This window comes from Perca flavescens, chromosome 2 (genome assembly GCF_004354835.1).
Source record: "Perca flavescens isolate YP-PL-M2 chromosome 2, PFLA_1.0, whole genome shotgun sequence".
Lineage (NCBI taxonomy): Eukaryota > Metazoa > Chordata > Actinopteri > Perciformes > Percidae > Perca > Perca flavescens.
Genome location: NC_041332.1, coordinates 22,189,497 through 22,204,609, shown reverse-complemented (window position 1 = coordinate 22,204,609; position 15,113 = coordinate 22,189,497). Strand labels below are relative to the sequence as shown.

Here is a 15,113-nt window from a genome sequence, read left to right as displayed (position 1 = left end):
TATTCTAGCATTTATATTAAAAACACATTGAGCTAAGTATTAAGTCTATGAGTCCAGAGTTGCTGCACCTGCACTGTAGAGATAAGTCAATAACTACGCTCTTCTTAGGCTGCAGGAATGCCACACCAGTCAGTATGTCATTGTTTAAATGTTAAGACATAAACAATCTAATTAAATGGTTTGGGGAGCAAAAGCTCAACATATGCTGAGACATGGAAATGGGCCAATAGTCTTCACCGATTTATTGTTGAGAAAAACCATCCAATTGGAAATTTTACATTGTTGCAGAACAAGAATGGATGTTAAAACCTTGTTTTACTCAGCATAGTTATCCTAAATTAGTAAAAAGAAATGTTGAGTAAAAAGTACAATATTTGCCACTGACTAAGTAGTGCAGTAACATACCTACAAATTGTATTTAAGTACAGTACTTGAGTATATGTGCTTAGTTACTTTCCACCACTGAGGGCAGCATGATTGTACATAACGGACATGTTCATGATACACCACTTGAAAGTCCTGGAGTACATATACACTGTGGGTTTGTTTTTGCATCTTCATCTGAAAATCACTTCTTACTTTGGCTCCAGTATCACTAAGAAGCAGGCTGTGACATGGTTTCCATGGGAGTACAACACTTTTTGCAGCTTCGCCATGCCATTTAATATACCTCCTGGATTCCACTTCCTGCCTGTTCCAGCCAGGCTCCTCAGGATCTGCTGGGAACACTCTGCTCCATATCCTTCAGTGGGAGTAAATGCTGGTCAGGCAGTTAATTGTTAGTCATTGAACACTATCTGTACAATAACACACGTTCACCAACCTTAAAACTTTCTTTTAACCTAGCAGTTTAAAAGGATTTGAAGTTTTTGATTCTATGGACTTTCCTTTATATTGTATACTCCTACTCATATCTTTTAGAAAAAGTGTTATTTAAAATCACTATACAAAAAAGGACCTTATATAAAAATGTTAAATCAGTTATTCAAATTGTTCCAATTTTAGAATTAAATGTATTACCTAAATTTAATAGATTCAAGAGTCACATAAACCATCTTTTCCATTCTTACCAACTAAATTACTTGAAATAACTTGACAATTTAATAAAAAAAACATAAGTTTTTATTGTTTTCCTTACAGCAGTTAGCAATACTTTAACTATAGCAAGCCAAAAATAAATACAAATTTTAAATAATTTCAACAATGTGTTTCATTCAACAGAGCAACAGTAGCATTTCACATTAATTGTGCACGGAATCCAACACAAAGGCATGGCTTCCTTTCTGAATTTTTCACCTTATGAAGGGGTTAACATGTCCATATGGATGGAAAAACATGCGGAGAGGAAGCCATTGTAGTGTCATTGGACTCCAGCAGTAGCAGTTAGGAGACAATGTTTAACATGCAGGGCGAAACAGTAAGACATGAGGAAAATACTACAAGCAAAGTGCATAAATATTCAAAATCAAATAACAGACCCCAAAAAAAGCTACCATAGACAAGCTATTTAGAAAAATCTCACCTTTGAATTTTTCATGTACAAAGAAAAAGGTTTGTCATTTATTTCAAAAAAGGGTGATGTGACAAATGTAAGTCACGTTTATTTTCCCTGACGGATGTGAAAGCACTAGGCAACTGAGGCAACAATACCCTCCGTTAACCCATTCTGTAAGAGTCCAGCTGTCCAATTCTTCTCCAGCCTGTCACAATCACCCATCACTGATGTATAATGTACAAGCACACGGAAGTTAACATCCATCTAACCCAAATCACCCATTCCTCACATGATTCCTCTGAACTTTTTGCAGGGAAGTTGTGAGGGCAACAGTTGAGATGGAAGTAGATCCAAAACACTTACACACAAGCACACTCGCACATACACTCACAGACACACAAACCGCCCCCCGTCTTCATCCACTGGTAATTCAGTGCATTCCTTTGTCATTGATCCTTCACCATGACTTCATTTCCCTTTGTGGCTGCGTTGCTCCCATGTGCTTTTGGCATTTGTACGGAGGCCTGGCAGGGCCACATAGTCTTTCTGGAAGCGTGAATTGGGTGTTCTCTGCCGTTTCCGCTCCCCCTGCGTGGTGAAGAAGGCGTCCTGGAAACGCATGCTTGAGGCCGTGGACTAGAAAAACAAGACATGAAAAAATTTGTAAACAAGAAAGCTTTCCAGATGGCAAGCACTATTTTTTTTTCCTTTCATGTCATTTAACTATCAAACTTATGGTTAACAGTTTGTGTTGCCCAGTAAGTCTAATACTTACAAGTCTACGTTTCACCTTTTTAGGGAGGTCTTCATCTAAAGTATAGACATCTTCTCTTTTTGCCAACACCTGAGACCCATCCTCAAACTCCACCTGAGAGGACATGAAAATATTTAGCAGTTTGTTACAGTTTCAAATGGAGTGGATTTATCCAAAGTGCTTTACAATTTGCCTCTTTTTCACTCATGTACACACAAACCTAAGGGTAGAATGTCCACTTGGTTCTTTTCAAACTCCTAAAGTTAATCTATATATTTGCAGTTAAATCTCCTAAAATATGCTAGAAATGAGTATCAGTCAAAGGTAATGCAGTAATCTTTGTGGTTATAGTTCAAATATAACATTGTCTATTATAATAGTACGTATCAGGTCTCTATCATCAAACAAAGTAATCTTGAAACCAGAATTGATATAAATTACAAAGAAACAGCTTTCTCTTGCATCAGCATTTTTCCTGGTGTAAATGTTGAAACAAACCAATCTGACTATGCAGTGTGATTGATAAAAGAAGAGCCTCTGTTACCTCTGCTCGCTAAATATTTTCTGCTCAAGAAACTCAAGTTTGTGTAGATCACTGTGTATGTAGATCTTGAATTAAATCACAGCCTGAAACTATTTCATACCTAAACACACCTTAACAATGGAAAGTTCCTTTACAGCTTTATTTTTCAAAAAATCTGACCCATCTTAAACGGAGTGTGTGCGTCACAGGTGCATTTGTGCATAACTAATGGTTGACGCCCAACTCAACTAAATAAAGCTTTTAAGTGGAAGCCGCATGACTTGGCTTGGTGAATATTTCAGTGAGTTTGAATAATGCAGATTGTCACCTTCTTCTCATCCTCCTCTTTTCGCTCTCACCATCTCTCTTTTCTCTACCCATCTGCTTCCACTCTGTGTCTGCATAGCTTTTGCTTCCTATCCTATCTTTTCATCGACCTATCATCTTCCATCTCATCTCCACTCCTCCTCGCCATGACTTCAGCACCTCCCTCAATCTCTCATTTGTCCTGTCTCTTTTTCTCTCTCTCCACCTCTCCATACATGGACCTGGGGACCTTGAGGACGTCAGATGAGTCACGATGATTCTGATGTTGAGGGAGTTCAAGAAGTTTACTGCTGTCTTGCTTTGACCCACAACTGAGCTTACAGTTAAACATTCACAGAAAGGCGATTAAATCTGTGAAACCGGGTCATGTGTCTCTCTCGCTCTCATATGTTTACCATTTGTCATGATTGTGTACGTCTTTAGTGCAGTACATGTTGTGTCTGTACCTGATACATGTAGGATACATTGGATCCCAGGTATTTGGCACCGTAGAACAGCCCATCGGGCCACTTCACTTGAACAGCTTCCCCCACTTCAGGAGGACCCAAGTTCATACAATCTCTGCTCTAAAGATACAAGAAAATAGTGGTTGGTCTGTGCAAGAGTGTGTGTCAAAATGAAAAGTCAAAGTGAATGGTTTAATGTTGAAAAGAGCTCTTTTTAGTTTTAGGTAGTTAAAGCTATAGTGTGTAGTTTCTGCCGCCCCCATGAGGAATTCTAAGTAATAACAATACTGTCAGCGCGTCCACATGATACAAGCCTTCCGTGACCGCGCACCGCCATGACAACCCAGCAGCCCCATGATGGCCATGTCCTTTTCAGAAATCCATGTTGTTTCATTTTAAAATTGGACAAAGGTTTATAGTGGGGGAAATAATTCATTGGGGTTTTTTTTTTGGGGCATTTCTGCTAGCCTGCCAAGCCAGACCCACATCAAGATGTTGGGTCTGGGAACTCACCATTGGCAGGGCTCGAACCGAGGGGCGGGTAAACTGTTGTCTTTCAAATTCCCTCTGCACTCATAGCCAACCAGAGCAACGCTAGTTGATAGATTCAACTTTTGCCGTATCCGGTCGGCAAAACTCCAAACACATCTTCCTTTTTTAAGAATGACTTCAGTGCTTAACTCCAAGTCTCCAGAGTCGCGGCCAATTTGAAAGACCGCTGTTCACCAGCAGCAGCAGCCATCTTCTTTGTTTTCAAGTAGCAGGGAATTCACGCGGAACCGTCGCAACTCTGCCGTCCTTATGTTAAGCCCGCCCACCGACTCTATACACGATGTGATTGGCCCGACCAGAATTATTTTTTCCAGCTCGCAAGCCAATGGAGAGTTGCTAGACTGACCCTGGCTGCACATGTAATTTGCTGCTGCTAGGGTATGTCTAGATTTCTAGGCTACATTTCTGCCTTTATTGGTTATGAAAGCACACCCAGTCACACCCGCTCTACCAACTGAGATAACCGGACACTGCAATGACTTTTTGAGCACCAATAATCCTCCTTGGAAAAAAAGGAAGCTCCTTTCAAAAGGAGCGGGTTTTAATATCTGATATGATCTCGTACAACTGGGAGGTGACCTCTTGAGCGTGTCTCTAATTAAACATATTCTCACCACTATATCCTCAGGGTAGGTATCGTTTGAGAAGGAACCGTCATCGAACATGACCTCGTAGAACATCTGGGAGGTGATCTGGGTGACCTTTGAGCTGTAGTAGCGCAAGTTCTTGTGTTTGGAGATCACAGTCTGGCCCAGTGAGATGGACGCTTGGCACGCTCGCTGCTTCTAGTATAGACAGAGAGCAGCAATTAGACTACTGTCTGACAGTCAATACAGTATCACTTCAAACTAAAACTTTAAAAATAAATGTTTTACTTCTATCAAGTGGCATCTAGCCATGCAGATAGTTTAGGTTTTATTTGTCCATGTGCCACCACCCCAATACAGCTTTGAAAAATGGCATAAAAGAAAATTCAACAACATGTCTTTTCAGAAACCGGTTACTCGGACCTCCATGGACAGTTTTCCTTGCAACTTCTCTCTACTGAAGAAATAGCCACTATTTGCATGGCTAGATACCATCAAAAGGTAAGTGAGAAAATGTGTTTTGTTTAAAGCAGATCATTTTGAGTCAGTAAGCTTTCCTGCATTCCAAGCATGAACAATGAAGTAATACTTTTTAAATCAACATATCTTTTCTAAATAAATTCCATTAATATTACTACACTAAGCCACCACTGCACCTTTAATTCTACTTACATTTATTTGGAAAAATGTGACCAATCACATGCCCACTTCTACTGCACTGCATGGGAGTAACACCAATCATCAGGTGTCTAGAACCAGTTATCCCTGTTTAATAATCTTTTACGGAATACATAAAGGTTTGGTAGTTGTCTCAATGCAATCACATTGCCATGTCCATTCTAACTGAGCAAAACCTGCTTCATAACAGCTCTAGGGAACACCTGTCCTATAACTTACAGCTGACGAACTCCGTGATTGATGTCTATGGCAGGTGATTGACACGACATATGGCCAATCATCAGGCTCCATGATTACACCGGCAGCATGGGCACAGGTCACATGAAAGGAGGTGGGACACCGGCCACATGAGCACTGGATACATGCACCTGCCTGCCGCTTCCCCGAACAGCGCTTACGACAATAGATGCACTTCTGTAAACACAGACCAGAGCAAACTGTCAACACGAAAAACTGCCTTACGAAAGCCAGCTGCATCCAAATTCTTGAAAAAGGACAAGGCTGGCTTTATTCTCTCTTTTTTATTAAGGTCAAACAAGCACTCAGCCCCAAGTCCATACAAAACAGGCCACAAATATAGTTAATTTTCAAAAAATAAGGCAAAATAATTTCCTTAAACAGCTGGGCACTGTAGTTTACACCTAACGTTACACAAACAGGAGTAAATAGTGCATTTGTTGGGGACTATTTCCAGCTGTGAGTATTTTACAGCAGCAGGGCAGGTACGTGGGATTAAATAAAACAAACTACAGTGCCCATGTTCCACATAATGAAGAAACATGTCACTCAGTTCAACATTGTGACTTACTTATGTGTTTCTAATAGTTTCTGTACAACAATGGAGGATTATGGCACAGATAGCGGATAGCGATATCTTTGTTGTTCCTGTTAATGTGATCAATTAATTGTTGGTTTTGGTCTTTTCATGGGATTTGTGGACAATGAGAAAAATACAGGATATTACCTGCCACACCCATAGGTATTTATTTTTTGCATCTTGCCAGTCCCGTACCAGCAACTGGTCAGAGGACATTTTCTACACAATATAATGGACACCAAACCAGGAAAACAGGCAATCCTTGTTGGACAATTCCAATTAAAGTTTTTTGATGAAAAGAGTAACTTGAGTTTATATGTAAATGATGAATAATACATTCTGTTGTTTACAGACATTTAGGGCAGGTTGAGGAAGTCAAATTTAGCTTAACAAAACTCAACACTCAAAGTGAGCATGAGACCTTTGGTCAATCTTCTCCTTCCTTCCAATCTGTCCTTACATTTTAAATCTGTATTTCCATGAGAGACTTTGAATATGGGCTCAAGAAAAACAGCAGCAAATTAAAGACAACAGGCCTCTAAGTGAATCATTGTTCAGTTGTGCCATGAACCTCTACCATCATATAAAACAATGATGTGCTCCAAATAAACATCTGTAAAATCTGTTCAATGCACTGTTATTGGATACGGTGGTGTAAACAAAACATAGATACCAGAGAATAAAGGAGAGAGACCCCAGTTGTAACAGTCAACAGAAACATGTTATTTCACCGCTACAATACAAGGAAACGCTCAAATAAGACCAATCAGATGACATTATTTGAGGTTTCTACAACAAACCAGTGCTGCAACTTCTATGTTGAGGTATTTCTTTTTCCCCATTTGAAGTCTGTGAAGGGTACACAACTGCACAATGAAGGGCATAATACACGTACACACCCTACGCACAAACGGCGCCATGCATCCATGCACAAACACACTCGCACCTAAATTTTTAAGAAGATCCCTCGGTTTTCTGCACCAAACAGCCCATCAAGTCTATTTCCTCTACTGTGGCATCTCCCCTCTCCCACAAATCCTCGGCTCTCCCACTAAAGGGAAAGAATGACGACATCCTCCCATTATAACCCTACTCGCTCCCCATTCCTCTTTCACCCCTTTCGCATCCCTCCCATCTCACTCCATTTCACTCCACTCTCCTAATAAAACATCCATCTACGCTCTCTTTTTCATTTCGCTTCCCTGCCCTGCCTTCCTCTCTTGTGGTGCCTTTTCACATCTATTTGAAGGCAATTTATTCATTAATCTAATTCATAGGAATCCATTCTGAAATATCCATACATACTGGCAGATAGTATGCCTATATATATAGACAAACTCCTTAGAGGATAGGTCTCAGCAGTGAGTGAGTGCAAGTGGGAATTACCTAGTTTGTAAATATGAAATCTTGCCTATATTTAAAAAAAAAAAAAAAAAAAAAAAAAAAAAAACTGTCAAACTGTATCACTATCTTATCATATCCATGGAAGAACATGATGTGGCGAAACAGCATGTGTGAGAGTATGGAGATATATTTTAAAAAAGGACCTTGAAAGCAAAGAAAACAATTACAGCTTCTTGGTTGAAGCCACAGCCTCCCAGTATAACAGATTGGAGAGAAGTGTGTTCATCATGGAGAAAATCACAGAGGTTGCAGCTCAAGTCAGACAGGTTTGATCAAAGATGGTTACCAGTAATACAGATAATGTCACCTCTTTTTTTTTTCTTCATTTTCGTTGTATTTTTACACCTATTGCAGTATAGTTGACAGTAAAAAGGTATGTACTCATTGCTACATGTTGCTCATGTTCCCTCCTTTTAAGAAAGACAAAATATTTGAAGATAGGAGGTGAGGGCACGATTATATGTTAGAACTGAAACTGTACGAGTGTCTCTTAATGTACGTGTTGTGTGTATGTATGTTCGAAATAAAAAAAATAAAATAAAAAAAGGACCTTAAGATGTTTTAATTCCCTGGTACACATAATGAAAAATAGTCATTGCCCCATGAAGGAGAGCACAGCATTTGATAAGTGGATAAGAAGGTGATGCTGTGGCCGGGTTAGCTCAGTTGATAGAGCAGGCGCACACATATACAGTGGTCGTAACAGGAGTCGAACACGCAGCCGCTGCGTCGAGGAGTAATCCTCTACAATGGGGAGAACAAGTATTTGATACACTGCCAATTGTGCAGGTTTTCCTACTTACAAAGCATGTAGAAGTCTGTAATTTTAATTTAAGTAATTAATTTGCATTTTATTGCATGACATAAGTATTTGATACATCAGAAAAGCAGAACTTAATATTTGGTACAAAAACCTTTGTGTGCAATTACAGAGATCATACGTTTCCTGAAGTTCTTGACCAGGTTTGCACACACTGCAGCAGGGATTTTGGCCAACTCCTCCATACAGACCTTCAGGTTTCGGGGCTGTCGCTGGGCAATACGGACTTTCAGCTCCCTCCAAAGATTTTCTATTTGGTTCAGGTCTGGAGACTGGCTAGGCCACTCCAGGACCTTGAGATGCTTCTTACGGAGCCACTCCTTAGTTGCCCTGGCTGTTTGTTTTGGGTCATTGTCATGCTGGAAGACCCAGTCACGACCCATCTTCAATGCTCTTACTGAGGGATGGAGGTTGTTGGCCAAGATCTCGCGATATATGGCCCCATCCATCCTCCCCTCAATACGGTGCAGTCGTCCTGTCCCCTTTGTAGAAAAGCATCCCCAAAGAATGAAGTTTCCACCCCCATGCTTCACGGTACTCATCCTTCTTCTTCTTCCTCCAAACACGGCGAGTGGAATTTAGACCAAAAAGCTCTATTTTTGTCTCATCAGACCACATGACCTTCTCCCATTCCTCCTCTGGATCATCCAGATGGTCATTGGCAAACTTCAGACGGGCCTGGACATGCGCTGGCTTGAGGAGGGGGACCTTGCGTGCGCTGCAGGATTTTAATCCATGATGGCGTAGTGTGTTACTAATGGTTTTCTTTGAGACTGTGGTCCCAGCTCTCTTCAGGTCATTGACCAGGTCCTGCCGTGTAGTTCTGGGCTAATCCCTCACCTTCGTCATGATCATTGATGCCCCACGAGGTGAGATCTTGCATGGAGCCCCAGACCGAGGGAGACTGACCATCATCTTGAACTTCTTCCATTTTCTAATAATTGCACCAACAGTTGTTGCCTTCTCACCAAGCTGCTTGCCTATTGTTCTGTAGCCCATCCCAGCCTTGTGCAGGTCTACATTTTTATCCCTGATGTCCTTACACAGCTCTCTGGTCTTGGCCATTGTGGAGAGGTTGGAGTCTGTTTGATTGAGTGTGTGGACAGATGTCTTTTATACAGGTAACGAGTTCAAACCGGTGCAGTTAATACAGGTAATGAGTGGAGAACAGGAGGGCTTCTTAAACAAAAACTAATAGGTCTGTGAGAGCCGGAATTCTTGTGGTTGGTAGGTGACCAAATACTTATGTCATGCAATAAAATCCAAATTAATTATTTAAAAGTCATACAATGTGATTTTCTGGATTTTTGTTTTAGATTCCATCTCTCCCAGTGAAGAGTACCTATGATAAAAATTACAGACCTCTACATGCTTTGTAAGTAGGAAAACCATCAAATATATATATATGTATCAAATACTTGTTCTCTCCATTGTAGAGGATTACTTCTCGACGCAGCGGCTGCATGTTCGACTCCAACCTGCGGCCCTTTGCTGCATGTCATTTACAGTCTCTGTCCTTATCAGCTAAGCCTCTGAAATAAGTATCCTTGGTTAATTTCTTTGAAAAATCAATAGCTGATCTAATTACTTTACCTAGACAGCATTAATTACATTTAACCTCTATGGCGGGGCTGGCTGGCTTTACCTTTACAATTACTAGCTTAGCCTACTTAATTCAGATATCAGTTGAGGATCAGGAGGTATTGTGTACTGAGAGACTCTCAGAGAAGTCCTCTTTAAACCTAAAAAAGGCAATACTTAATTTAATATGGGTGATGAAAATGGGTACCTTAATACTGGAGCATCTATTGCTTCACAGCTCTTCTATTTCTGGACTGACGGACTTTTACATAGTGCTTTTCTTGGTGACTAACTTGGCCTACATTTAATACAGCCTTTTCCCATATTTTCTCCATTGTGGACAGCAGATGAACTGGACTGACTGTCTCGTCCACCTATTGAGGCCAGCATGACAAGATTCATTCTGACTGGCGTGCAACACACCGTGTGTGTGTGTGTGTGTGTGTGTGTGTGTGTGTGTGTGTGTGTGTGTGTGTGTGTGTGTGTGTGTGTGTGTGTGTGTGTGTGTGTGTGTGAGTATTTATGTACATTTATTGGTGGGAAAAAACTGTTGGCGTGATATTACAACCATAAAACCACATTGACATATTTATGTGTGTGTGAGTTTGTTTATGTGTGAAGCTAACCAACTTTTCCCCATGCCTGTGCCTTCTCTAAGTTGTATTTGGGTTCCTGTGTTGAGCCATGCGTTAAGAACATTCCCACAGTAAATAATTAATGTGTATGTGTGTGCGCCTGTGTGCGTGTGATGGTAAATTATAAATGTACTGGCCTGCTGAGGGGGCAATGGGTCCAATACAAAACACGTGGCTCACGGAGCAAACACACAAATGATGAAGTGGACTAAAGAGAACGGTATACCATCCATAATCTGACTCAATTTAAATATCAATTAAGATCAAATCTGTGTTTAACAAAATTAAAAAAATACTACAGTATGTGTGAAAAGGCTTATTTATTCAAGCATTCTGTAAGTTTTATTTAAACATACTTTTACCTAAATTTAGAACAAGAGGTTGTTTAAAAGAGGCCCATCTGTGTTTATCATCAACTGAAGCATGCTTTCATCCAAATAGTGCTTGCATCAGCATGTTAATTAGTAAAAAATTGGCAACAGAAAGTGAAGATTTTCTGTCATCATGAAGGTTGCCATCTTAGCAATATCTTCAGATCAGATACATCTTCCAAAGAGAAGAAACCGTATGAACTTAATTATCAAAGCAAGTGCTTTCATCTGCAATGTGAGAAATAGTGTAATAATCTGTGGTGTCAAACTAAGATTGGTACTGTGACAAACCTAACTGCATCTAACCACTAAAGGAAGGAAGCAGTTTTCTCAAAAAACAGATTGGGATCATTACAAGATCTGAAACATTTTGGCCATCATCAGGCTAATATCACAGGCTTTTTATGGAGAGTCCCACCCTTTCCAGTCTGGACTACAATTTTCATTTTGTTAAAATTTTGGCCCGTGGATATGAATACTGACACTTTGTGGCCTGTGCTCTCATATCGAAATGAGCTTAATTTCAATGTGGTCTGAGCCGATATGAACCATATCCCTATAAAAAAATAACCCTGTGCTGTGGGTAATGTCCCCGTGTCCACAAAGTTAGTGTCCCATTCAGGGTCTGTGCAGTAGTATCCCTTCAACTATTTTCAGGAAGGCACTCATGTAGGAACCACGATTGGTTGGTTCCATTATGGTGGAGTATGACATTGGTAGTACAACGTTGAAGCCTCTATAAACTCAGTTGCCAGTTTATGAGGGACACCTTGCTAAATTCAACTCTATAGTATTGCTTTATACTTGGAGGAGTTTCTAATATTGATAAGAATTATTGTCCACTCAATTTTTATCAATAAAAAAGGTTGGGATTTTTTTATTCCTTTATTTGATAGTAGATAGTTATTTGTAAAGTAGAGCGATAACAGGAAATGAGAATGTGAAAGGAGGGAACGACATGCAACAAAGATCCTCAACCAAACACGAACAGGGGACGTTGGGGTTCAAGGTTTTACCCCTAGGCCACCACGGCGCCCCTTGTCAATGAGGGTTGACTGAATACTAGAAAGACCTTTCAGTATAATATAATACAGTTGATGTAATACAGTTGAAAAGCACCACAAACTGCGTCCTCCATAAAGTTGAATCAACAACTCTCTAAAACAGTTTTAGCTAGGTGGACCTAATAGGCTGGCAACTGACATTATATTTACAATACCTTGATGGCAATCTGATACTAATGCAAATTGTGTTTTACGGAGTCCCAATCTATGCCCTAAGCAATCATATAGGCATTTTTAAAACGTTTTCATTTGCAATCCTTATCGCATCCATTTTGCGTTAGGATGCAACAACACTGCGCTTTCAGCTGAGCCATCATGGTGCCTGCAGCAGAGTGCTAACTATAGTGGCAACATGTCAGGTCTGCTGAGACACACTCCAGCTCCCTCATTAAACACACACACACACACACACACACACACACACACACACACACACACACACACACACACACACACACACACACACACACACACACACACACACAAAGCCCTACATACACAAACACCCCACCTCCACCCACCAGTGGTTAATTATCTAGCTTTGATTGCGGGCATGTTCGTCTCACATTGTTAATTAGAACTGAACACTTCATTAATTAGACCTAGCCAGTCCTCAAGGACCTGGGGAATTCCAGCGCGCTCTGTGTGTGTGTGTGTGTGTGTGTGTGTGTGTGTGTGTGTGTGTGTGTGTGTGTGAATTCCAGCGCGCTCTGTGTGTGTGTGTGTGTGTGTGTGTGTGTGTGTGTGTGTGTGTGTGTGTGTGTGTGTGTGTGTGCGCGCGCATCTACTCACCAGTTTATATCGCTGCATGGGGATCCTACTGGTGTCGATGAGACTTCTCTTGGCTTCATCGCTAAACCTTGCCTCTGGCAGTGCCACTGCACACATCACGTGGGCCCACCTATATACACACACACAAAAACAAATTAATACATTATGATGATTAAGATGCACAGACAATTTATTTGTCTGAGCTCTGGAGATCAGAGATGAGTATGCAGAGCTAATCACAGAACAAAAGCCTGTCTCACTTGTCGTTTTGGGTTTTCTTCAGAGCTCCACCTCTGAGGTTACAGAGACAGCATTCCTGAGAAAACAAAGAGACAAGTGAATAAGAGAGAAAGCAGATATTTTTTCTTACACTCACCAATATCCTTACCCTTGCTTACATTTGTTAAGATTGTCGTTGTTGACTCCAAAACACAAACACAAATTTATTTAGGACGAAATTTCCAATTGGATCTTCAACTAGGATCAAAAGGTTGTTCAGAGTCATTGTGCAAGTGTTGCTCTTTTTATCAGTGCCGTTTTCCAACAGTCTTGCACTTACAAGCAATATAAATTACACTCCAAACACCATTGTCAAAAAAAGTAGTCCGTCTTACCGGATGTACAGTGCTGGGATAAAGCCTGACATCGGTCCCTCCCCTTCTGCTATCCCCGTATCTCAGCTATCTAGTTTTGCAAGGGCAAATTGCTGCTCTGGCTTAGCACCGCCCAGAACGATTGCGAATGGTTGAAAGAGATACAAAACGAGCAAGAGCGTTTTTACCCCTTATCCCACAATAGATAAGCATTGTAGCCAGACTTTACTCGAGCGCTGACACAGTGCTGTGGAGATAGGTCTGGCAATGCCAGACTAAAGGAAAAGTGACATCAAACAAGGAGAAAAATCGTCTTACTGCTGAAAAGCTTCCTTCCGTACAGCGATCACACAACCACTGTTCGCTGACATCATCTGTGGCAACACCGTAGCAACCTAAAGGAGGTAGTGATTACTGAAAATTAGGGGCAAAGATACAACTATGTAAAAATTAAAATCTTCACACTCACTCAAATACTGCTAAACCACTTTACTCTAACCTGGTGGCATGGTTTAAAATGCCACGTCGCATTGTTTCCACAGATTTTCAACGAAAAGATGGGGTTGTTAATGCAGAAATGCACAGTATTGCAGAGTAAGTGGAAATGGAGAGCTCTATGGTATGTGTGTCTGTATGTGTGTGTGTGTGTGTGTAAGGGAACAGTTGTGGTTGAGCAAGAGATGCAGACAACACCGGAGCAAGGGGTTGATCTATGCGTCTGTTTATAAATGCATCCGTTTGTGTATTCATCGGTGTATCAAATAGCACTCTGTATGACAGCCAGCTTTTGTTTCAGACACTCATGCAGCTAGCTCTTTGTAACCCAGATTACATGGCTGACAGACACCACAAAACATACACAGTAGTATAAACCAGTGCTATGAGTAAATATTGTTTTGTTTAGTTCTGTGTCCTGGGTGTGGCAGAATAGCAGAAATGTTTCATAAAAATAAAAATGCTGGTGGCCTCCAACAATAAAAATGAGTGAATTTAAAAAGTAAGACAAATGTGATTCTTTTCAAAGCTGACAGCTGGTTAAATTCCATTCCTAGATGTTTTAAACACGTAAGCTGGGGGGAATTGTTATTTGTAAGAAACACTTAAAGTCGGTATATGTGTGTGTATGTCTCCGTTCTTTTCCCCCCACTATCAATCACCACACCAAACATAAAATCTAAGCTCACTTCGTTTTCCTTTCCCGAGTTTGAATAACCGTACAGGGGGAAAGCAGCATCAACTTGCACTTATTGTTTGTTCTCAAAACCAAACTTGTGGCTTTTTCATCAGTGTCAAATGACATACATTTCAGCTCCTACTCCCACTCTACCCTACTGTACCTTAACACTCATACAAAGCAAGTAACTGCATGTGTACCTACCTAGTACTTACAGTGTACAGCAGTGAAGTATAAGTATATACACAACACCTAGACCCTCCAGAGTAAAAACTGAGGTGGAATCAACACTACTGGCAGAAAAGTATGATTGAAACTGACTGGGAGAAGCAATGTCATTTTAAAGCTGGAGTTTGTTGTGTGTGTGTGTGTGTGCGTGTGTGTGTGTGTGTGTGTGTGTGTGTGTGTGTGTGTGTGTGTGTGTGTGTGTCCGTCCACCATCGTCACTGGCGCACAGAAGACCGGCTGAAAGCTTAAGATATTGGCAAAATGTGTATGGATTGGGATAGACTGGATTGGCT

At 40.7% G+C, this 15,113-nt stretch overlaps 1 protein-coding gene across 7 annotated transcripts in view; it reads right to left on the bottom strand.

Moving 5' to 3' along the window:
- Positions 1-1,099: 1,099 nt before the first annotated feature.
- kdm4c (lysine (K)-specific demethylase 4C) overlaps positions 1,100-15,113 on the bottom strand; it is a 31,500-nt gene continuing 17,486 nt past the window's right edge. For 3 of the 7 annotated variants that reach the window (XM_028593778.1, XM_028593804.1, XM_028593794.1), the window contains exons 15-22: positions 13,737-13,813; positions 13,086-13,141; positions 12,847-12,955; positions 5,582-5,776; positions 4,712-4,882; positions 3,546-3,665; positions 2,271-2,363; positions 1,100-2,131 (exon numbers count right to left, since the gene is read on the bottom strand). In XM_028593778.1, coding sequence (XP_028449579.1) covers positions 1,964-2,131; positions 2,271-2,363; positions 3,546-3,665; positions 4,712-4,882; positions 5,582-5,776; positions 12,847-12,955; positions 13,086-13,141; positions 13,737-13,813 — 989 coding nt within the window. In that variant the 3' untranslated portion in view covers positions 1,100-1,963. The remainder of the gene's footprint in view (positions 2,132-2,270; positions 2,364-3,545; positions 3,666-4,711; positions 4,883-5,581; positions 5,777-12,846; positions 12,956-13,085; positions 13,142-13,736; positions 13,814-15,113) is intronic. The other 4 variants (XM_028593810.1, XM_028593788.1, XM_028593816.1 and 1 more) reach the window with 4 other exon arrangements.